At 45.5% G+C, this 25297-nt stretch overlaps 1 protein-coding gene across 1 annotated transcript in view; it reads right to left on the reverse strand.

Moving 5' to 3' along the window:
* Alg14 (ALG14 UDP-N-acetylglucosaminyltransferase subunit) overlaps positions 1 to 20323 on the reverse strand; it is a 77224-nt gene extending 56901 nt beyond the window's left edge. The window contains exons 1-2 of the mRNA XM_075981487.1: positions 20065 to 20323; positions 12953 to 13101 (exon numbers count right to left, since the gene is read on the reverse strand). Coding sequence (XP_075837602.1) covers positions 12953 to 13101; positions 20065 to 20200 — 285 coding nt within the window. The 5' untranslated portion in view covers positions 20201 to 20323. The remainder of the gene's footprint in view (positions 1 to 12952; positions 13102 to 20064) is intronic.
* Positions 20324 to 25297: the final 4974 nt, after the last annotated feature.

Below are 25297 nucleotides of genomic sequence, written 5' to 3' on the forward strand. Positions count from 1 at the left end.
GTTAGTCGCCAAGGAAGGAACAATTAACTACGTTTCAGAACTCAGGTTTCCTGCAGGAGATACGCGATTTGAATCACTACGGATACAGATCTAGGACATGTAGGAAAAGTAGGAAGGGTCTTGATGCAGGGTCGGGGCATGTTCACATCAGAGGTCTGTGAGAACGTGGAGTATGTGGGAGCTCTATTTTGACACAGAAGGAACAAGATAGAAGGCAGGAGGCATGGGGTTAGAGGGAGATGAGGCTTTTAAAGCCAGGCTAGTGAGTGCAGACTTGAGACACTGGCTGTTGTTCAAAGGGTCTCTGATCAGATCTTCATTCAAGAAATACCATCTGACAACCAGGAGGAAAAACAGCCCTGGGAAGGACTAGAGGAGAAAAAGCCAGGAGACAGTCCATACATACCAGGGCAACGATGCTGTCAGTCAAGGGGGAGGAATGCAAAGGGCAAATGGTGAGGAGAGGCGTGGCCATGGGCAGCCTGGGGCTACTCTTGGGCTTCCAGCTGAAACAATGGTATTGCCACGCCCCCAAGGAGAGAAAGCAGGCAGGAAAACCAGCTGAGGGCATACCTGTACTCACCCTGGTCTGCTTGTTTACTTATTACGGAAAACTTCATGCAGGCCAGGCAAGGACCACACCATTGAGTTTTATCCTCAGCAGTTTCCTGAACCGTGTGTGTGTGTGTGTGTGTGTGTGTGTGTGTGTGTGTGTGTGTGTCGCGGGTGTACACGCCCACTCTGAAGCCAGAGCAGACAGCGCCTTCATGGATCACTCTCTGCTTTTATTGCCTTAAGAAAGTCTCTAACCTAACCAGACACTCACAGTTTTGGCTAGCCTGGCCAGCCAGCAAGCTTTCCGGATGCACCTGCCCCGCCCCTGCCCCCAGGGCTGGAGTTAACAAACTTGCAGAATCCTGCTCAGTTTTTCAAGTAGGCGCTGAGGATTCAAGTTCAGATCCCAATGCCTGCAGAGCAGGAAGCTGTGCCCATCGGACAATTTCTCCAGCCCCTTTTTACTTCTTTGGAGACAGAGTCTCATAGACAGCTCAGGCTGGCCTTGAACTTGCTCTGTTGTACAGACAGCTTGACCTACGTACCTCAGCTTTCCAAGTAGCTGAGACTCAAGGCCCTTGCCATGAGGGCCAGCTGTAGTCTGGTTTTGAGCACAATCTTATGAACCGGTGAAATTCTCCAAACACAATCTCTGTCAGTGCTAGAAAATAGGTAGTTTTGGGTTGCCAAGACGGCTCAGAAGGTAAAGGAACTGTGTGTCAAGTTTGATGACCTCAGTTTAATCCCTAGGCCCCACACAGTGAAGGAGAACCATCTCCTGCAAGTTGTCCTGTGACTTCCACACCCACACACATCCTAACACAACCACACATACACACACACACACACACACACACACACACACACACACAATATAAAATAAATACAAAACATATACACTTTTTAGGTTGAAATGTTCTGTTTCTGGAACAAGGGCAATGGACTGACCAGCAGGTGGGGGCGTAAAACAACTAGTGGTGGAAAAGGTCAAGATTCAGAACCTGGAATCTGGGCAGACACTGGCACAACTGGACTGGTGGCCTCATTTAGAGTCAACTGTGGCTCATTGAGAGCCTGCTGTGGGCTCTTGGTGGCTCGCTGAGGATCCCTGATCTTAGCTAGGCCTGCTTATCATGGAAAAAGACAGAGGCCTAGAGAGGTTTATTAGCCCAAGCAGATAGAACTTGCCATCAGCAGGACTTAGTCTGGGGCAATAGCTCTTCTCCCTCAGCCACACAGTCAGCTACTGAGGAGTGAGCACTGATCGGGCACCTGCAGGCCATGGGAACACACTGCTCGCTCGCTTCCCTGCCGACCCATACAGTTCCCCAGTCTGTCCTGCCTAAACCCAAAGCGAATAACCACCCAGCTTTGCTCTTGGAGCTATGAGAATTACGCAATCCCGCGTGTGGCGGTGATTACCAGGATTCAGAAGCATTTCCTGGGCCAATATCCATGGGAAGAGCATCCAAGTGTTCAAAGGAAGGAGACAGGGAGTCCCCCAGTAACCTACATATTGATTTATTGCAACAAAAAAAGAAATTATAAGGCCGGGCGCGGTGGTAGATAACATTTGGTAGGAAACACATAGTTTCTTGCTCAGATATTTTGCTCATTTCATCTTACTTTACTCTGAGTGCAGGCATTTGACTGTTTCTGGGTTGAGGTAGTTTACTTTTACATAGAACTGGATGTAGCTAATACTCTTTAGAATGAGGAGAAGCGGGTACACATATTAGTTACACTATAAGAAAAGAACAGCAGCCGGGCGGTGGTGGCGCACACCTTTAATCTCAACAGTCGAGAGGCAGAAGCAGTTAAATCTCTCTGAGTTCAAGTCCAGCTTGGTCTACAGAGAGAGTTCCAGGACAGCCAGGGTTATTACACAGAAAAACCCTGACTCAAAAAACTAAAACCGAAGAAGGAAGAGGAGGAGGAGGAGGGGGAGGAGGGGGAGGAGGAGGAGGAGGAGGAGGGGGAGGAGGGGGAGGAGGAGGGGGAGGAGGAGGAGGAGGGGGAGGAGGGCAGCAACAACAGAACTGCACCGAACCAGCAGCTGTGGAAAGCTCACACCTGGAGCGAAACCCATAATTACACTCCCACTGTTTACAATTTTCTTTTTTAGAACTGCTTGGATGCTGCTGGGAGCAGACACCAAATGCCTGAAAGTCAAAGGCTCAAGGAGACGGGCAGTCCCAGTCATCTACGAAGGCAGCACCCCACCTTGTGGACCGGGGAGGTGGTGTATGCAGAAGCTTCCAAGTCCGTTTTAGAGGAGCCCACTGAGAATCCTGCAACCACCAAGCTTCGACAGAGTTACATCCAGACCAAACAATGCAGAGAAAAAAAGAATGCAACAGAAAGAATGTAGTCATTAATAAAATACCCAAGCACACATATGCGCGCACGCGCGCGCACACGCACGCGTACACACACGGATCTGTGCTGACTCCTTTCCCGTTTGGTCTTGTTTTGTCCTCTGGAATCCTCTCTTTGTCACTGGTTCTGAATCCTCAGATGACTTACCTTGCTGTGATTCTAGTCTGCCTGGACTTGTTACAGTCCTTTTACATTGAAGGTCCTGTCCTTCTAAGTCTGGGAACCTCTCCTAGGCCATCCTTTTGTTTGGAACTTTCCTCCCGTTTCCTTGCCTTTTCTGGAAATATCCTTCAATATTCTATTTTAACCACCTAGCGCTTACTCCTTGGTTTTCCATGTTTCCTAGAGTTTATGGCAGAATCGTGTTTTGTAGATTTAATATCCATGCTTGCAATAAAAATTTTAATTGATCAGAGTGTTTCTGAGTTTTCAAAACTTTAGACTTTGTTCTCAGCAGCATGGTATCCCATCATCTCTCTAGCAATAACTACAGTTACACTTACAGTGTAACTTAGCTCACTCCACTTAAGCTTCCCAGCCCCTCCTTTTCTCAAAATCCCTTCTGCTGATGGCCGGTTTGGGTTCTTCCGTGACGGGCACTCCTTGTATGCCTGATAGTAGGTGGATATCGGCTCAAATCAGTGATTTTCGAGTAGAATGGAGGGAAGACCCCTCCCCAGGCCACTGAACAAGGACTGGAGACATTAGAGCTGTCACCGCTAGCGGGTGTGCGCGGGCTGGGGGGGGGCCTCTCCCTGGTGTCTGGTGGAAAGGCCAGGGTTGCTGGTGAGCATCCTGTAATACACTCATTCTCCCATAACAAAGATTTATGTGGCCCCGTGGTCAACAGTTGAGGCAAACGGAATGCCTAGCTTGTGCCAATGAACGAGGTGGCACTAGCCACTGCCTGGGCCGCTTTGAGCATCGAAGGGTAAAAGACAAACAGGACCCATGTGTTATTAGAATTTGTAGTTTCCTTCTGTGGGGCAAAGCAGTTTCTTCAAAATTAATCTTGAATTCCTCACCTGGAGGATATAAATGGGGTTCTCTGGGAATGGGTGCAGAAAGGAGACCTAAGTGGTAAGTATTAGGGGACAGGGAAGGTATTCGTTCTTCTGCAGCCTGTTTCCAAGGTAGTATTTCATGGCACCCTCCATTGTCAGGGTAGCATGAAGGCTAACACCGTCACAGCTCCGAACAAAGGCTCGGCCTCTGCCTGCTAACTCGGGGCGCCTGCGAGCACAGCTGCTCGCTATGAAGGCCTCACCCAGGCTGTGTGGCAGCGCAGGTCTCAGGGGCCACTGACGGACATCATCTTTCATGCACTGCCGCTACACAGCGGTGCTCTTATTAGCCTGTGCGTGTGCGCGCATGCGTGCGTGTGTGCGTGCACTGAACCCGAAGCTCGCCAATTTGACCAGGAGGCTGAACAGCGAGGTCCACACCTAGCACAGGATTGCGGGTGTGTGCTGCACGGTCCGGCTTTTCATGCGTGTGCTGGGGATCCAAATGCAGGTCCTAAGCCTTACACAGCGGCGCTCTATGGACAGAGCCACCCCCGCCCCCATTAGCAGCTGACGCTTGGGGCTTCCACTGGGACACTTTTCTCTCCCACTGCACTGAGATTTTCCCCGGCAGAGGCACCCGCTTTCCTTACAGTCCTCACAAACCTGCTCCATCAGCAGCCACTTTATAGTTTTCAGGACATATTTTGGGGTTAGAGGTGATTAAGGCAGCCTGCTGAGCCCCCCCCAAAAAAAGCGGGTAATGGTGGCTCACCTTTAATCCCAGTACTCGGGAGGCAGAGGCAGGCAGATCTCTGTGAGGTCAGCCTGGTCTACAGAGCTAGTTCCAGGACATGCTCCAAAGTTACACAGAGAAACCCTGTCTTGAAAAAACAATAAATAAAGAAATACATAAAATAGAGAGAAGAGAAGAGGAGGGGAGGGGAGGAAAGGAGAGGAGAGAAGGGGAGGAGAGAAGAGAAGAGTGCTGGCTATAACCTGTGTAAGGACTGGTTGTGATCACACATGCACCTGTACCCAATGGTATGGGGGCGTAGATGGAGACAGAAGGATTGCTGGAGCTTGCTGGCTGCAAGTTTAGCTGGAAAAAAAAAATGAACTCCAAGTTCAAGGAGAAAACCGCTCTCAGAAGAATAAGGCAGACAGCAACAGAGTTGGACACCCGCCCTCTTACATTGGCTCACTCACAAGTTTACACACACACACACACCCATGCATGCATATCCCCCCCAAACACACACAAGAAATATTTTACTGGGGGAAGGTAAAGCTTCAAGCGAATTGTTCTACTGCCTCAGACAAAGAACACCTGAAACAAATTGAAATAAACATAATAGTACTAAGGCAATGTGTTTGGGTTCAAAGAGTGGTTTTTCCACGCTACTAGGCACCAAATGCAAGCCCTGGGGCGTCCTACACAAGCAATGCTGCCCTGAACATGTATGGTCCCGATCCCGTGAAGACACTCTGGAATAAAAACATCCGCAGGTGGAAATGTGACTCCGCAGCTACGAAACGTGTTTTCTAACTCAAGAAAGGTCAATTTAGAAAGGAAGGAAAGACAATCCTATCTAACAGAGGTGCACGATGTTCACTAAAAAGGAAGTATGGGGAAGACTACCCTGTCTAATTTGTGTGTATCTCGGGCTATTCTGAAAGTCTCCTGGTAGTGCAGGGTCAACAGCTCAATGTTCTGTAGTGTGCTGCCACCTGGTGGCCTGATGGGGAATGACATCAAACACAGCAGGCTTGTCTGCCGAGGAAACGTGTAATAAAAATTCAACAACCCACAGCTGGGGACTTGCCAGGACCAGTTTCCAAGCGGGTAGGACCTTTTGGAGAGGAAAACAAAAGGAACGAATCGGTTGATGGACGAGAACAGGGGTTAAAAAGGTGAGTAGAGGCCAGGGGAGTAAGAAGGAGAGAGCAAGCAAATGTGTAGGGTTTGGGAAAGCTCTGCCTGAACGCAAGAAGTACCTGCAAACACCTCTGAAGTCCAGGGTGTTCCTGCCTTACAGCTTCCAGTGGCGGCTGCTGGCTAAGTCTGGGTGACACTCTAAAGACACTGGGAGCCAGGAGAACTCCTCTTAGACTTCCCGGAGTGTGGTGAAAAGGCAGCACTGTGCACGCGCGCACGCACGCACCCACACACACACACCACATCACACACATGTGCGCACACACAGCACACTCGTGCATGCACCACACATACCTGCACCCGCACACACACCTCATGCACATACACGCACGCACACCCCCCCCACACAACACATGTATGCACACACACATCACACACAGAGAAGTATATACAGGTTGTTTTTTTCAAGACTGTTGGGAGCAGTGAGACCCCAGATCCTGAATTTCTTGTAATCCCCTGATCTGAGTGCCCGCAGCTGCTCTGAGCACAAGGCCTTCAGGAGTTCCTGATGGCAGGAGAGTGGTTTCTGGTGGGTTTGGCTGGGGCATGGCTATCTCTATATAATCTGAACACAATAAAGGGGGCATCCTTGGGGAATTCAAGGATGACCCGTGTGGCTGTCTCTCTGTCTGTGTGTGTCTGTGTATTTTAACCTCCAGCCCCCTTGCCCGAAGCTCGCGAACTCGGTAACAGTGCACAGAGTGCAGACACGGGGGCGCGGTGCGTGGCAAAAGACTCGTTTTGTTTTATGTATATTGATGTTTTGCCTGAATCTGTGTATGTGGGTCATGTTCATGCCTAGTGTCCATGAGGGTCAGAGTGGGGAAAGTATCCCTGGACTTGGGAGTTAACAGATAGTTTTAAGACACCGTGTGGATGCTGGGAACTGAATCTGGGTCCTCTGCAAAAGCAGTCAGTTCTCTCATCCACTGAGCCATCCTCTCTCCAGGCCAACGGCAGTGTTCTTACAACTGCCCAGATTAATAGTTCCCAAGTCATGCTTGACTTTCTCCTCCGCAAATTCCTATCAAAGCTGCCAGGAAATTATCTTAACTTGACTTCCAGAAAAATGATACAGGAACTGGAGAGAAGGCTCTCGCAGAGGACCCGAATTCACTGCCTAGCACCCACATGGTGGTTCACAGGCATTGGGAACTCGAGTTCAGGTTTTGACCTCCATGGGCACCAGGCATGCATGTGGTGCAGATACACATCTATCTATAAAACATTCAGACACATAAAAATATAAATCTTATTTTTACAAGAACTTATACGGAGTCCAACTGCTTCCCCCTCTCGTACCCTGACTAGTGCGAGCCAGTGCGGTTCTCTCGGGGAGGCTGCAAGGGCTCCCGGCCCCTGGCTTTGCCTGTGCTGTGCAGGACAACACTGAGAATCTGTAACGCACGCATCGCACCCTACCACACATCTGAGCAGAAGCAGCAGAAGCTTCCAGTGACTTCCCATCTTCCTGACAGAGCAAGTTGCTGCAATGTTGCCTGTCCCCTACACAACCTTCCACCTCCCCTCCAGGGTCCCTCCACTTATTCTGTCCTTCTGCACTGGACCGGCATCTAGAAACACCCCCCACACACAGCTTTTTCGATGTGCCCTGTGTCTGAAACCCTCCTCTCCTCAGAGTCCTCATCTTCAAGGCCCAATAAGCAACTGATCTCATTTTTCTGCGCATCCCGGTGTAACCTCCACTACGCTGTTCACTTTCTGATGGTCTGTACAGTTCTCCTAGCCACTGAGTCTGGTATGACAGTCCTCTCAACAGCAGCTGTGTCTGTTCCATGACAGCAAGAGTGGTCTTGGCCTGATTCTGATAACTGATGGATCCGAACCAACCATAACAATACCTATCAAGGCTGGGCGGTGGTGGCGCACGCCTTTAATCCCAGCACTCGGGAGGCAGAGGCAGGCGGATCTCTGTGAGTTCGAGACCAGCCTGGTCTACAAGAGCTAGTTCCAGGACAGGCTCCAAAACCACAGAGAAACCCTGTCTCGAAAAACCAAAAAAAAAAAAAAAAAAAAAAAAAAATGAAAACAATACCTATCAAATAAGAGTTTTGCCAGGTGAGGTGGCAGACTCGGGGGATCTCTGTGAGTTCAAGGTCAGCCTAGTCATAAGACAGCCAGAGGTGCATAATAAAGAGAATTTGTCTCAAAACACACACACACACACACACACACACACACACACCCCACAAGAATTTTGACAGCAGCCGGGCGGTGATGGCACACACCTTTAATCCTAGCACTTGAGAGGCAGAGGCAGGCAGATGTCAGTAAGTTTGAGGCCAGCCTGGTCTGCAAAGTGAGTTCCAGGACAGCAAGGACTGTTACACAGAGAAAACCTGTTGTGAACCCCCATCCCCCCCAAAAAAGAATTTGACTGCTATTGTATTAAATTGGGAAGGGGCTAGCTAAAAATATCAGTTTTAAACATCAAGAATACACCCTACATTTGTTTATATCATATTTGATATATCTTGATAAGAGTTCACTCTTGTGCCTGTGTTATTTCCTCTTACTAAAAGCCCCTTCCCAGCGCCTCTTTTCACTGCTTCTCTCTCCAATTAAAGCCGGCATGTGAAACAGCCAGAGTTCCTGTGTTGTCCAGCCTCCGCCTAAAGCCCTTTAAAACCGGAACTACTCGATAAGCTTTGTAGCTATTTGTTGTTGCTAGATACAATTATTTATATAATACAAGGTTTTGTTTTGCTTCTCAGTACTTATTATTTCATTTTAGGTGAAAGGCACAAAACCAAACAGTGGTATGACTAACAGCAGATATTTTTACCCTGCTTTTGCTTTTAAACGGAGCCTCTAATGGACATCGGCTTTCGGTTCCAATTATACTTTTCTATACTAAGAAAACCACTGAAAACGTTAGGCTAGTGAATGACTGGGGCAACAGAGTGCTTTAGGAAACTAAGTATAGACAGCCACAGACATGAACTTGATACGGAGCTGACTGCAGCAAGGGCGAGATTTGCACCTCAGAGCTTTCTCTGCATCTCGGCTTAAGTAGATTACCCAAAGTCATGTACAGAGACAAAGTTTTCACGGAGAACAGAATAACAGCGTTTGGAATATCCTCTGCCTTGCCCTCCGCCCCCACGTGCTCTTTCATAAACCCTGTGGGGTTTCCACAATCTGACAGAAGGCAGTGGGAGGGAGGGGTCGACAGGCCATTTCTTGCCACCACAGTATTAGACTTAGCTTTTTTCTAATCACTGTAATTAGCACAGAATATTTGGACAGGCTTAAGAATTCTGGCAGAATATGTATCAATTAAAATGCTTACTACAGTCAGACGGTGGTGGCACTAGGGAGGCAGAGGCAGATGGAGCTCCACGTTTGAGGCCAGCCTAGTCTACAGAGGGCATTCCGGGACAGTTAGGGCTACATAGAGAACCTGCGCGCGCGTGCGCGCGTTTGTGTGTGCGCGTGCGTGCGTGTGCGTGCGCGTGCACAGCTGGGGGAATGGAACACCAATACTACAGATTACTAGGCAATCAGTACAAAATACCAGTATATATGTGCCAACAGGGAAAACCAGCAATGTGTAGAGTTAAGTGGGGAAAAGCAATATAATACGCAGTTTCTGATTTATAAACTAGCCCTCCACCCACTCCTAAAAGCCCTCAACATGGTCTATGTGATTCCACGTATATGTGTTAATCCTTGGTCATATGCACACACGTATAGGAAGAAATCAGCACTGGTAGGACCCCGTTCCAGCCAGTACCCACTGCTACCTCTAGAGCAGGCTGCCACGGTGATGACGAATGCTGTCTAAACATTTCAAAGGAAGGAATAAACAAAAAAGGAATAAAGTATGCGAAGACCGGGAGAGCAAAGAGAAACAGACAGAGCTGATTCTAGGATCCAGTCAATGAAGCATTGCTTCGCTCTTCGTTGCAGTTTTGTGTCTAGAATCAGCACTCACCATTTTCAAAATGAATGAAGAAAAAAAAAAAAAAAACCACCCCACCCTTTCCTGGGAAAACACGCAAAGGCTAATCAAGGACCAGAGGGAAAACTCAAAGTAATGAAGGTTGGCTCCATTTTTTTAAGCCTGTCAAATCCGTTTTCAAGGACTTTGCCTATTTCGTGGGCGTTTAAAAAGTATTTTGTTTCAGTGACACAGAGCTTTTCCCTTTAGTCATATGATCTGAAGGGGCCAACTCGGGACCTGACAGAAGGTACCAGGAGAAAGGCTGCTTGTCAAGGGGGGCCCTTAGGAAAACAAAGGTTCTCATTCAGAGGAAATAAAAGGATGGATGAACTGAAGCCGGTGGTAGGACCAGAGCCTCCTTTCCTTCCTGGGACTCCTTCTTCTTTCCTTCCAGGCTTGGCTGGGGCGGGTGTGTGTGTGTGTGTGTGTGTGTGTGTGTGTGTGTGCGCGCGCGCACGCACGCGGGGTCCAGCTGAAACCGGCTCCAGTGGGAATCACTCCCTGCAGTCCCAGGAACCGCTTCTCCGACCCACTGTCGTTAGTGATGTCTGTCTCTTTTTTTTAATTAATTAATTAATTTATTAGAGATTTCTGTCTCTTCCCTGCCACCACCTCCCATTTCCCTCCCCCTCCCTGTCTCTTTAGTTACTCTTCAGAACTAAACCCAGAGAAGACGACTTGTTCTTTAGAAGTCTGGGGATATTTTTTTTCCTCTTTGGTTCCTCTGTGTGTAGCCCTGGCTGTCCTGGAACTCGCTCTGTAGACCAGACTGGCCTCGAACTCACAGCGGTCCGCCTGCCAACTGTCGGGATAAGGTGTGCACCACCGCCCCCTGGAGGGACATTTTTTTCACGCACATGATTTCACAAGCAAACATTCCTTTCTGGGGGGTGAGGGAGTCTGAGCTCGCTGCTTCAGTTAGTCAAGGCTGCTGTTGGTCAAGGAAAAGCATTTCTCAAAATGGTAACGAAGTGCCCCAAACTGAAGTTGACTAGTCCAGCCTTACGATAAACCGGGAAGATCCACCGTTCTTTACTTTCGTGTTATAAACACAGTAGACTAAGCATCTAAAATTTAATTTAAAAATAGCTGGGAATTGGAGAGATGGCTCGGTGGCTAAGTGGGCTCAGTCCCCAGCACTGAACTCCCAAGGCACACACATGCCCATACACACAAGCATACACACAACAACAAAAAATAATAATTATTTCTTACACTCTAAATAAGATGAATAAAGAGAAACCTGAAGGAGTTTCCTCTATCACTTCATTAATAAAGTTATATTTTAAAATGTCAAAACTCAAACTATGCTGCATATTTATCTATCATAACTATCATAACTAGCTTGGTAATGAGACTTTTCTACAAACTGACAAAAACATTTAAAAATTCACTGAACTTTATTATTTAAATTTTTATTTATTTAGTTTCTTCATTTTTTTTTCTTTTGAATTGGGGTTTCACTATGCAGCAGTCCAGGTTGGCTTGAACTTTCTAGATACACCAGGCTAGCCTTGTACTCACAGCAATTCACCTGCCTCAGTTCCCAAGTGATAGGATTATAGACTCTCCATGTCCAGCACCATAAAAATTGTACATAAGAATAAGTTATAAACCAAAGAGAATATTCCAATATAACTTAGATAATTCTAAGGACCCGAAACCAGTGGTGTGTCTTTGGGTTTCTGGGAGGTTCTTTACTTGTCCAAGAGCAAGCCTGTATTAGGGGGGTAGGTCTGGGCTTCTCACCAGACCGACTGTGAATAGATGCCCTCTGATTCCTGAAGGGCTTGTGGGGTTATGGGAAAGGCTACACAACCATGCACAACCACACAGTGCAATTACTGCGGTGTGTCAAAATGGAACACATTTTCCAACTCACTTAAGACTGAAAAATGCAACTATAAAGAAAGAGTCCAAGGCCTCTGGCCACAGGAATGTTCGTGAGAACGAGGAGATTGCGCTTGCTAAAGTTCTATCAGGAAAAGGGGCGAGGAAAATTCCTCCAGGGAGGACGTGCTGTTTATATGAACTAGTTAGGGGCAGGGCAGGGAGGCACAGGCCACACATCAAAATCCGGATTCCAGTTAGAACCTTGTAGTGGTATTTCATTTTTATTTTAATAAATAAAGCTTGCCCAAAGAACAGAAAACAACCACATGAGTCAGTCGTACAGGCCAAGCGGTGGTGGCACACACCTTTAATCCCCCAGCCACACCAGTTAGCTACAGAGGTCAGATGGTGGTGGTGCACACCTTTTATCCCAGCACTAGAGAGGAGTATAAGGCGGGATGAGACAGGAACTCACTTTTTCTCAGTCTGAAGATTTCATGGAGGTAAGAGCTCGCTAGTGGCCTGGCTGCTTTGTTTCTCTGATCTTCAGGTTGAACCCCAATATCTGTCTCGGGGTTTTTATTATTCATGCTACAGAACCTGACTCTAAATTTGCTTCAGACAGAATGGTAATGCAAAGTAAAAGTCTCCCTTCTATAAAGAGATAAAAAGGCTGACAACTGGCCTACCTGCTGGGACCCCAGCTCCCCACTCTACACCCCATTGCGTCAATAAAGATGTGATCCCACCTTTATTTTTCATTTTGCTTCACTTTTTTTTCAGCATCACTGATTAAAATGCTAAAATAAAATCATCGAATAGGGGGATAGAGAAATAATTCTAAAGGTGAATACCAATGTAATTTGAAGACAAAGTGATCACAGATATAAAATAAATATAACGCATTAATAAAGAACTTTAATGAAGACCCATTAAGTATAATCCTGAATACTTTATATATATAACTATAGAACAAAACAATTTTCACAATTGAAATTCAATAACTCTAAAGTAATAGTGTATGAGAGTAAGAGCTACTTTTAATTTGAAGATTTGTTTTACACATAAAATAAAAGTTAAATAAACTATAAAAATATTTTAAAATATTTATTTTAAAGAAATTTTTATCTCTTGGTAGTAAAGGATACATATTTCTCCACCAGTCACATTTTATTGCCTATTGTGGGCGGGGCATTGAAATACCAGGGAATTCTTTCCAGAGACAACTGAACTTGATGGACAACTTGCAACTTATAGATAGAAATAATCACTCACCTCAGTAGCAGAGTCTCTCTTTCGAGCATCTTCAAAAGAATCAATTTTCTTGGCACTCATGGTATCAGAGTCGGCAATGACGTAATCCCTGGGGGAGTAAGCATTGGACAAGCTTCCAACCAGCCTCAGGATCTCAGTGGTATGTCCACCTAGAACAAATGTAATATGGCCTAAGATTAAGAAACACCGTAGGGCCAGGCGATAGTGGCGCGCGCCTTTAACCCCAGCACTCGGGAGGCAGAGGCAGGCAGATCTCTGTGAGTTCACAGAGATCTAGTCACTATGGTCTACAAAGTGAGTTCCAGGACAGGCTCCAAAGCTACACAGAGAAATCCTGTCTTCAAAAACAAAAACAAAACAAAACAGAAAAAAAAACCTCCACTGGCACCAGACACACACAGAGACACACACAGACACATACACACGTACAGGCAAGTCACTCATAAATCTAAGGGGAAAAAAGGAGGAGAAGAAACGTAATATGGGCTTGAGAGATGGCTCAGTGCATAAGAGCTTGTACTTCTCTTATAGAGGATCCAAGTTCAGTCCTGAGCACCCACTTTGGGCAACTTCAGCTTCAGGACACCTGATGCTTCCATGGTCACTGTACACACATGCACATACTCCTTACATAGACATATACATTCACATAATTCAAAATAAAATCTTAATTTAAGAAAGGAACCTACCACGGATACATGGGGACATTCCACATTATATCAGTGCCATGCTTTTCGGGGGTGGGGAACTAAAGTAACTACATTTTTCCCAAAGGACATGTGAACATGAACATAGAAATACAATCTCTGCCCTTGGATAAGTACTATTTTTATACAGAAGACAATAAATGCATTTTAAAAATTGATACTATCTAGCCAGTGGTGCAGGAGAATTGTCTATATTCTGTCAATTATGCTTTAAATAAACAGTGATTGGCCAGTAGCCAGGCAGGAAGTATAGGCGGGACAACCAGACAGGAAGTAGAGGTGGGGCAATAAGAACAGGAGTATTCTGGGAAGAAGGAAGCTCTCCCGCAGTCCTGTCCAGACACTGCAAAAGCAAGATGTGATCTGCCCCACTGAAAAAGGTACTAAGCCATGTGGCTAACATAGATAAAAATAATGGGTTAATATAAGTTATCAGAGCTAATACGAAGTCTGAGCTGATGGGCCAATCAGTTTATCATTAATATAGACTCTCTGTGTGATTTTCTTTGGGACTTACCGGCTGTGGGAACTGGACAGGACAGAAACCCCAACTAGCAGGCCCTCATGTTACAAGCCAGATGGTGGTGGCACACACCTTTAATCCCAGCACTCGGGAGGCAGAGGCAGGTAGATTTCTTTGAGTTTGAGGCCAGTCTGGTCTACAAGAGCTAGTTCCAGGACAGGCTCCAAAGCTACAGTGAAACCTTGTCTCAAAAAACCAAAAAAAAAAAAAAAGGCCGGGCGATGGTGGCGCACGCCTTTAATCCCAGCACTCGGGAGGCAGAGGCAGGCAGATCTCTGTGAGTTCGAGACCAGCCTGGTCTACAGAGCTAGTTCCAGGACAGGCTCCAAAGCCACAGAGAAACCCTGTCTCGAAAAACCAAAAAAAAAAAAAAATTAATACTATCATTTAAAAAAAAAAGGATGGTGCATGCACATATAAGACACTTTCTTAATTTCCTGGGTTTTCAGGAAATCAAGAAAGCTGGCAGGGAAAAGGCAAGATACACACATATACACATAAAGAGAATACAAGGCAGGAAGAAAGCTACAAAGGGCTATGAATAATAAAACAAATCAATTCCCTCAAAACAAGAAGGACCCTCGAAAAAAAGCTAAGAAGACTTGAAACATAGAAACAACAGACAGGCAGGAGCAGAATCATTACAGCCTGAGAGAGTAAGAGCTGAGCTGTTTTCATGGGGCAGCAGGAACACTGGGAAGAAGAGTAAAGGTGGAGTCAGGTCAGGCAAGCAAGACCAAGACAAGACAAGGAGGCTTCTGTGTGGAGAGCTGACTCCATGCTCCGACATAGGGTATAAGGTTCCTGGAGGAGCACTGCTGGCCTCTAACCTCAGGTCCCAGCAGAGGCCTCAGCACACTGAGGTCTTCAACCCGTGACCACTTCCACCAACGGCGTCTATATTCAGTTTCTTAAATTCTGCTATCTAAAAAATTACTGACACTTTATTTACAAAAATCATGACTTTAAAAATCAATTACAGTGTGGGCTGGAGAAATGGTTCAGCAGTTAAGGGTTCTCCCTGTTCTTGCAGCAGATTGGAATTCAGCTCCCAGGAACCACACAGAGTGACTCACAACTGCCTATAATTCCAGAGGAGATATGACACCCTCTTCTAGCCTCCCAGGCCACCGATCACACACACAAATACACATTAATTTAAAAAAAAAAGAAGTCTTTTATTAGGAAATCAATGACAGTCATCCCCTCAGTAACTGTAGGGCACAGGATTCTGGGTCCCCTACAGAACCGCAAATCTTCAAATGCTCAAGTTCTTTACAAATAAAGTCTGTCATTTTTACCTACGCACTTAACTTATACATTTTCTCCTATATATTTAAAAACATTCCTTGATTACTTACTTAGTATAATGCAAACACTACCTAAATGGTACACTGTGTTTTTGAAGGAGTGGTGGAAAGTTTGCACATGTTCATTATAAATGCATTCTTTTTCAAGTCTTTTGGATCTGAGGATACAAAACCCACTGATAGGGAAAGAGAGCCAATGGCAGTGTCCCCTGTAACTTCTTTCACAAGAACTATCATGATTACAGTGGAAGAGCATCTGCCACAAACCATTTAAGCTGTGCAATCAAATTCCCTATCAGATGTAACTGTCCCGGCTTGACTTCACAAGCTCTGCCGCTGAGCCACGCCGATCCCTTTAGGATTTGCCACGCTCATCCTGTTACATCCTCCCTGCCTTTGGTTATGCTGCGCCTCTTACTTAGAAAGCTCCTTTGTCCCTATCCCCATTGCTTTTCTAAGAATGAGTTTTTAATAAGACGAAAACACAGAAAGATAAGCACACAAGATATGTGTTTGTCCGCATTGGGAAATTTGAGTTTTCCCGGTTGTAGAAAAATGAATTAGAAAGGAGTGTGGTGTAGCTGCCTGTGCACATCAGGAATTAGGATCACATGTTAACTTTATGACCTGCTGCGTGTCTTCTGCCCCGGGGCAGTGACTGACACGCCTGCTTAATACTCATTTTAGTATTTCCATCTTGGGCCTTGAAAAAGTGCTGGGGCTTGCCAGGTAGTTTTCTTGTTGGTTTTTTTTTTTCCCACAGACGGAACAGTTAATGGTAAAACCTAAAATCCACAATGAAATGGGAGCTTTGCAAGACTTCCTGGAGTAGCCTCCCTTCTGTTACTTAAGGGCAACGCTCAGGGAAATTTTAACCTGGTTACCAAGTGAAGTGGCTCTGTTACTTAATAAAGTCATTAACTTTATAGTGAGACTGACTTTGTTACTGAGGGTGTTACTCTCTTATTATATTAGGAGAGGGGGCCAAAAAGATGACTCAGTGGTTAAGAGCACTTGCTGCTCTTCCAGAGGACCCCAGTTTAATTTCTAGCACCTACATTAAGCAGCCCAAAATCATATCATAACTCCAGCTCCAGGGTATCCAACAACCTCTTCTGGTCTCTGCAAGCATACACATGTGCACACACACACACACACACACACACATACACACACAAACTCATACACGCACATAAATAAAAATAAGTATTGTTTTAAAATGGGGGAATAAAATTCTTTTAGTAGATAGGCATCCACACAAACATGCAAATATATAAACATAAATAAAAATAAATCTAAAAAAGATACATATTAAAGATCAATATTGTTTGGTTGGAAGTGTCACCTCAGCTCCCGGGCACCCCTTTGTCCAAAGAGTCTGGCATGTTTAGTTGGGGGGCTACATCCCAGCTCCTGGCACCCATTTTGGAATGTTGGGTGGAAAGCCCCATTTCAAGCTCCCTCCCCTGGGAGGGCCTCAGTCCAAACTCCACCTCCAAGAAAGCCCACTAAACAGTGACCCCTCCCAACGGAGGGTCAAGACCATTTTTATAGGCTACTTAAACTGCCCCCCAGAGAACGAACACGTGGTCGTTCTGGTTCTCCTTTCCCTGCCTCCGGATTTTCCCGAGGAGGGAGGGCCACCCGGGAACGTTGGCATCCATTAAACCTAGGCTTTTCCTAATTAGATCTGATTTGGATTAATTTGGATTATTGCGTCGGCAGAGAGGCTTATCAGGCCGAAGGAAAAATACTTCACAAATATGAACTGATGAAATACTATTATTATCTATACTTTAATATGTACCAAACATCCGATCACTTCATTTTCTAACTTTTAGAGATGTATTTAATACGTATGAAGGTTTGTTCTCATGTTTATCTCTGCATCATCTGACTACCTGGTGACCATGGCCGTCAGAAGAGAGTACAGGATCCTGTCACGCTCTGCACAGCTTCTGGGAGTGACCTAACCGGGTAGTGAGGGAATGAGGAAAGGACAGGCGTGCAGCTCCACAAACAGCAAAGCTAAAATGGGGTGGTCGGGCTCTCTGAAGAAGAAGCTGCAGGACCCCGAAGCTCACAGTGTTTACTTTATACACTGAACAGAAAGGAAGGGTTATTACATAGTGATACAGACGGAGACAGGTTTATCATATACAGCTAGACAAGGAGGCAAGATTAGCTCTGTAGTAGCAGTCTCTATAAGCCGAGTAGTTTTCAGGCTGCACACATTGGGGGTGGGGTGGGGCGCGCTAAAGTGGATATTTTCTGCATACTCTATCAACATTCCCACTGGGACCAGAGAAAGGCTATGTAATCGCTCTGAACCTCACCTAGGCTTGGCCACTACCATGAGGCTGAGACACTGAGATCCTTGATACAGGGGTTATTATGGTATTATTGCTGTGAAGAGATACCATGACCATATCAACTCATAAAGAAAACCATTTAATTGGGGCTGGTTTATAGTTCAGAGGTTTAGTCCATTATTGTCATGGTGGGAGCACAGAGGCACGCAGGCAGACATGGTGCTGGAGAGGTAGCTGAGCGTTTTATATCTGGATCCACAGGCAATAAGAGCCACTCGATGTGGCTTGTCAGGGATACACTTCCTCCAAAAACCCCACACCTGCTACAACAAGGCCACATCTCCCAATAGTGCCAATCCTTAGGGGCCTATGGAGCCATTTTCAAACTACCACAGTATGGCATATCTACATCACGATACACATTCACACAAACTACCACAGTATGGTATGGCTACATCACCAATCCACAGTCACACAAACCACCACAGTATGGCGGGGCTGCATCACTAGACACATTCACACAGGACTTCACCAAATCCCTACAAGATCCTGGGAACTGGAGCTACAGATGGTTGTGAGCGACCGCAGGGGGAGGGCTGGGACTCAAACTCTGGTCCTCTGCAAGAACAAGTCCCCTTAACTGCTGAGCCACTCTCCTGCCCCTCCAATCCCTTCTTACCACCTTCTTTGCTTCCATCTCGCTCGAAGCCACTCTCACATAAATTATGAATACAGCTTTACATAGATCATATCCCCACTTCCTCTTCCTTTACTTCTCGAGTCTATTTTCAACACTACATTCAATGTGTTCCCACTAAGAAAAATAATTGATAAATATTTTACTTCTGCTCAAATGCCCCCCACCCCGCAGTGGCTTTGCATCTCACTTGAAATAACTTGTACTTGTTCTATAACTAATAGAGACTTTTGTCTTCTGTGTGGAAGCTACTCATTTTGCTTTATCTTCTGTTTGCTGTTCTAGTGCATTCCCTGCTGTATCTCTGTCCTTCTCCTAGTGCCTGGCACACAAACATGACTCTGTGGCAAGTGATACTTGTTTTGTTTTATTCTACTACTTGTTTTATTATGTTTATTTCAGAGCTCAGTTGAGTGTCTGGTCTTTCCCACAACTCCAAATGTGTTAAGTAAATAAGTAAGAAATTATAATTGCATGTAAGTTTGGTACACTTGCTTATATCTTAAATACTATTTTTGTATGGAGTTATTCATTGCATAATGATGTTTTAGTCAATAATAGTATACTTGGCAGTGGTCACATGAGATTAAAAGAGAACTTAACCATCCTTATTGCCTATGACAACCATCATAGCATAGTAGCCCAAGGTAATGTATGTTTGTAGTGCTATATAAACAAATTTACTGTGCTGCCTATCATATAAAAAAAGCACAACATATACTATTAATATACAGCACATGACACTTATAATGATAATATACAACTTCATTATTAGTTTATGTAACTTTTTATTAGAGGGTTCTATTTTTAAAAGTTTAAAGTAAAACTGTAAGTCCAGTTGCAGAGGCAGGCTTAAACACCTCGAATTTACTGTGTCTCATTTTATATTAGGCTTGATTTAATTTTGTTTTCCTGCCCCTGGAGCAACAGACTATTCCATATGTAGTCCAGATAGCACTGTTGTATAGGATTGGGTATCATTTTGGCTGTGTAAAGTCATGTTTGACTATACACCCGTTAAAACAGTTCATCTAAAATTCTAGGTTTAAATTCTGTTTAAATTTCAGACTAATTTAAATTTAATTTCAATTTTTAAAAATAAAAAATTTCACTCTGAAGGTATTATCGTATGGAATGTCCACATGTTTATCCTCAAGGACTTAGCACATTTATGTGTGACAACTCCGCCTCGTTTAACGTGTAAAGTTCACGTTTCTTAAACTAAATACAAAAGACCTAGATTAATAACGCACAGCAGCAAAGAGGGTAAGGTATATCAGCAACAAGAGGCTTCAGCGTACTCTGTCGCTAATTATTTGTTAGAAAGCTGTATACTGCAGAGAGGCTTAATTACAGACAAGTGTAAATTACTAGGCGGCTGAGCGGCGTCACCTACCCAGCCTTTTTCCCTGTCTGGGGGTGACCGGTTCCGGAAACGTAGAAAAACTACAAATCTCAGGATGCAGCGCTCGTGAAGGCGCTAAGAAGGGCGAAGAGACTCGCGATGCACTCTGGGGTTTGTAGTTCCGGACACAAGAACGCCCGCCACCGCCCGACACTTACCGGATCCAGCAACTATCAGGAGTCCGACAGACTCTCGCGGAGTGACGTGACCGGGCTGAAGCACGACACTTAGTCTCACGACCAGCAAGATTGCCACTGCTCCCGCGGCGGCAGCGAGAATCAGAAAGCTCACCATTCAAAGGGACGACGCATGCGTAGTAGTTCCGGCGCCAGGGGTCAAAATTTGCCAGTACGGCCAGAACATGAAAACGCCGAAAGCGAAGCGCGTCCCTTTGTGGGCGGAGCTTGTCGGCGCTGGGCAGAGCTTAATGAGTTGGGCGGTCAAAGTTCAGAAGTGCAGTTCTGATTGGAAAACGCCGAGCCACGTGTCGCTGGCGTCTCGGTGGGCGGGGCTTGTCCTGATGGGCGGGGCTAAACGCAATAGCCAGAATCTTGCTTCTTGGAAGGGTTAAGACGGTGCTGCAAAGCTGGGCGGTAGTGGCGCAGAGGCACTTGAACACTGATCTCTGAGTTCGAGTCCAGCCTAATCGAGTTCCAGGACAGGCTCCAAAGCAACACAGAAGAACGCTGTTTCGAAGAAAAAATAAAAGATGCTGCAGTTGTGCGGGCCCGTGTGAAAATGGGAAGTTAATTGCTGGACAAGTTTGATTTCCTCCAGTGACCAGGTCAGACTACGTGTATACCAGAAGGGCCGCGACCACAAAGGCCCGAGATAGTAACTGGCTCTGCCAGTTTTTGCCACGGCATGCATCATTACTTCTTTCGTTTTTTCCTCCCTTCTTACAAGACGCTTGGACTCCAGAGACGGGCAGAACTCAAGATGTGTGCCGGTCAGAGACATACCCTTAGGGGAAGAACATTCAAATCCACCCTTTCCCAATGTTCATGTTTTTACTTTTTCTAGACAATTTCACAGATCTCAAACTATGACCAGAGTCATGATCACTTCAAGCTATGTCATATTCCTGAGAGGAGTGGAAGCTTTCTTGACTTCAGAGAGCAAGAGGAGGAAGGAAGGCATAATTCTACAGTTGGGAGATAGAGACAGGAGATCAAGTGTTCAAAGTCATCCCCAGCTACATAAATGAGTTTGAGACCAGCCTGAGTTGCATGAGCCCCTCTGTAAAGAAAAGAAAATTCAAAACTTAAAATGCAGAATCTCTATTGTTGTCATTTGCTTATAGCATTTAGACTCAATATGTATTAGAATTCTGGCTCTGGCCTCATGGTGGTGATGCACACGTTTTATCACAGCATTCGGGAGGCAGAGGCAGGCGGATCTCTGTGAGTTGGAGGCCAGCCTGGTCTGCAGATGGAGTTCCAGGACAGTCAAGGCTATACAGAGAAACCCTGTCTCAAAAAAAAAAAAAAAAAAAAGATTTCTGACTGCAAATTACAAGAAAAATCAAACAAGTTCTTACTTAAATTACTGAGTTTTTTAAATATATAAGGTTAATGCTTTAAATAAAATTAGTTACAGTGCTACAAAGGAATATATATATGATATCCTATTTTCTAAATAATAAATTTTTGTAATAAAATGTACATTTTGGAACCAAATGTGTTGAGTTTAGTATAAATGTTTTGTTGGATTGTTTCTGCTTCTGCCTCCTAGAATGGTAACCTTGTAATCTTGTAACCTTGTAATCTTGACGTGTAGAATACTATGTGCAATTCTATGAGAAATAGACTTTACTTGTAATTGTTATCTATATTTTGTGAAATAATGGCATAACACAAACAAAAGAATGTTACATCATATACTTCTGTGGTAAACTCAGGTTTGGTTGGTGATGACATTTGCCTGGCACCTCGGATGCTTTTAGAAGTGGTCCTGGATGATGAGTTCCAGGACAGCTCCTGAGAGCCTCTCATAAAATCAGGTGTGTTGGTTCCTGACCAGCAGCCAGGCTCTGGAGAGTTCCTGAACTGTAGCTTTATCTGACTGGCGACCTCACATCACTCTGCCTGTGGAAACTTTCGTCAAGCCCTCTTGACCTCATTCTTTACAACCAGGTCCTAAGGTGATGTTCTTCTTTGCATTACAGATGGAGAAATAGATTACACAAAAGTTAATTTGCCTGAAGTTGCTTATGTGATGAAAATCCATAGCTGTTGACTTAGTGGTCAGTGTCTGTCAAATTTGGATGCAGTAAGAAGGCTGCAGATTTAGACATCATAGGGAGCCAGAGGCAGGGCCTCAGGTGAGCAGGGCAACACCACCCAGTGCTGGGAGATGGCTCAGTAGTCAAGTGTGGGCTGAGTAATCATGAGGACCCAAGTTTCGATCCCCAGTGCAGAAAAGCCAGGCATGGTGGAGGATCTGTGGACCTGAACCAATTGGTGAACTCCAGGGTCAGTGGAAGAACCTGTCTCAAAAAAAAGGGGGGGGGGACTGAAGGGATAGCTCAGCGTTTAAGAGCACTGGCTGCTCTGTCAGAGGACCCAGGTTCAACATCCAGCACCCCATTGGTGACTCACCAGCACCTGCCACTCTGGTTTTAGGGGACCTGACTCCCTCTTCCAATCTCTGCAGGCACACACATGGTGCCCAGAAATAATTCAGGCAAAACACCCATACTCATAAAAACAGATCCTTAAACATCAAACTAAGGCAGAGAAGCAATTGAGGAAGACCCTGTCGAACTCTGACCTCCTCACGTTCACACAGGGGCACTCGCAAATACATACACACACGAACACACACCACAGAAAAGAGGGGCTCAAGAGTGTTACAGTGTTGTGTTCTTCCACCGCCTTCTCTGCTGTTCTCCAAAGTGGCTTCAACCTAAGATTGGCTTCACATTGAAAAGAAGGTATCAGTGGCCAGCCATGGTGGGGCATGCCTGAAACCTCAGCGCTCAGGAGGCAGAGGAGGGTAGATCTCTGTGAAGCCAGTCCCAACAACGTGATGATGTCCAGGCCAACCAGAGCTCCAGAGTGAGAGACCTCGTGTCAGACAAGCAAACAAAAAAGGGGCTATTAGTGATCCAGAAATCACTCGACAGTTTTCCACAGTCTTAAGTTCTTCTGTTGTCATCTGGTCTGTGTTAAGAGAAATATGTCTTTCCAGAATCCCTCATGGGAGGCTTTCTTTCACTAGGGTGAGCCATATTTATATCACCCATCTATAAAATGAAATAGCTCCCACAGCTGATGGAGCTAGGAATGGAGGGGGACATAAAATCCTGCTATGGTTTATGTCTGTTGTATGGAGGGTGGGTGTGACCTGGAAGCTAAAGGAGAGGGGTTGTTGTCATAAGCAGTTGTGGTGTCTGGGTTGCTATGAAGACATGGGTTTGTAAACAGACAGATGCACTGCTGTGGTCAGGCATGTACTCGTTACATGGCTCCAGGCCCCACGCTCCATGTTAAGGAAGACTTACTATGGAAAGGATACAATTATACTTCCCATTACCGTACCCTCTTGTCCCCTCATTCCTATCATCCCTGTAACTGGAGAAAAAAAAAATCAGTTTGGCTGTAGCTGGGAGACACGGACAGGGAAGCATTTGGGGGCTACCAGTTATGGTGATAATCAATAGAGACGATGTTTGATATGCGAGATAGCTTATATTACTTGTCTAGAATGACGAGGAGACAAGTCCTTGGGTATGCCTATCTTAATCTAGACCAGGAAGACCCACCATAACTGTGAGCCACACCATTCCATGGGCTGGGATCCTGGACTGAATAAGGAGAGAAGGATCTGGGTGCCAGCGTACATCACTCTTGGCTGTGGGACCGCAGATGAGGTTGCCTCATGTTTCCACCACTGTGGCTTCCCTGATGTGGGCTAGAAGAGCCCCTGAAACTGTGAGCCAGAACAAACCCTTTCTTCCATTGTTTTGTCTTGTCTCGGCAGCAGGACAAGTAACTAACACATGATGTAGGATGCGTGATGATATGAATATGTTTTATTACCGTTGGTTAATAAAGAAGCTCCCTTGGCCTGTGGCAGGGAAGGTGGGAAAACTAAACTGAATGCAAAGAGAAAGAAGGCAGGGTCAGGCAAATGCCATGTAGCCATCCAAGAAGCAAGAGGTAACAAACCACAAGCCTCGTGATAAAATATAAAATAATAGAAATGGCTTAATTTAAGATATAAGAGCTAGCTAGAAATACGCCTGAATATACGAATATACTGAATATGTCCAGTACTTGGAACAGGTCAGTCACTGGGAATCTAAACAATAGCCTTGTTCCATAGCATAGTACGTGCCAGAAAGCAGTTGAGAATGAGCAGGAAAGAGACCAAAAAATGAAGAAAATCAGATCTCTCCTCTCTCTCTCTCTCTCTCTCTCTCTCTCTCTCTCTCTCTCTCTCTCTCTCTCTCTCAAACACACACACACACACACACACATTTATTTACTTATTTATTTATTTACTTGGTTTTTCAAGACAGGTTTTCACTGTGTAATAGCCTTGGCTGTCCTGGAACTCGCTCTGTAGACCAGGCTGACCTCAACTCACAGGGATCCACCTGCCTCTGCCTCCGGAGTGCTGGGATTAAAGGTATGTGCTACCACCACTGCTGGCTGAAATCAGATTTCTCATTAGGCGTTTCTAATTTTTCCTTAATGGGAAATGATCATCTTGGATAAAAGACGACAGAGAATTTAGAGCTGAGGAAATGTGGTTGACACACTGTGAGGATCAAAGACGGGGCCTTAGGAATATTAGGTAAGCCCTTAGCCCAGAACTACGCCCTTTGTCCCAAGGAAATTTGTCTTAAAATGAGAATTCGGGATATTTGCTGTTAAAGAATTTCAGTGCAGGAGAGAAAGGAGTGTGGCAACAGGAGGGAAGTAGTTCTGCAGAAGATGAAATGGGTTTGGATTTAGAACTTAAGTCAAGAAGGTGGGCTTTTAGAAGAGTGAGCCTTACTCCATTAAGCCGTTGGAGTGCTGGGGTGGAGATGCAGGTACGTGGAAGTTTGTAGACCTGGTGATGAGTGGATGAGAGCATGAAGCCGTGTGTGTGTATGTGTGTGCACATTGATGCACATGTGTATGTGTGTGTGCATGCATGCAAATGTGTGTGCTGCGTGTGTGTGCACGTGTGTGTATGTGTGTGCTTGCAAATGTGTGTGCTGCGTGTGTGTGTGCATGTGTGTGTATGTGTGTGCTTGCAAATGTGTGTACTGTGCATGTGTGTGTGTGCTGTGCATGTGTGTGTGCACGTGTGTGTATGTGTGTGCTTGCAAATGTGTGTGCTGTGCATGTGTGTGTGTGTGTGCACGTGTGTGTATGTGTGTCCTTGCAAATGTGT

Source organism: Microtus pennsylvanicus, chromosome 7 (assembly GCF_037038515.1).
Source record: "Microtus pennsylvanicus isolate mMicPen1 chromosome 7, mMicPen1.hap1, whole genome shotgun sequence".
Lineage (NCBI taxonomy): Eukaryota > Metazoa > Chordata > Mammalia > Rodentia > Cricetidae > Microtus > Microtus pennsylvanicus.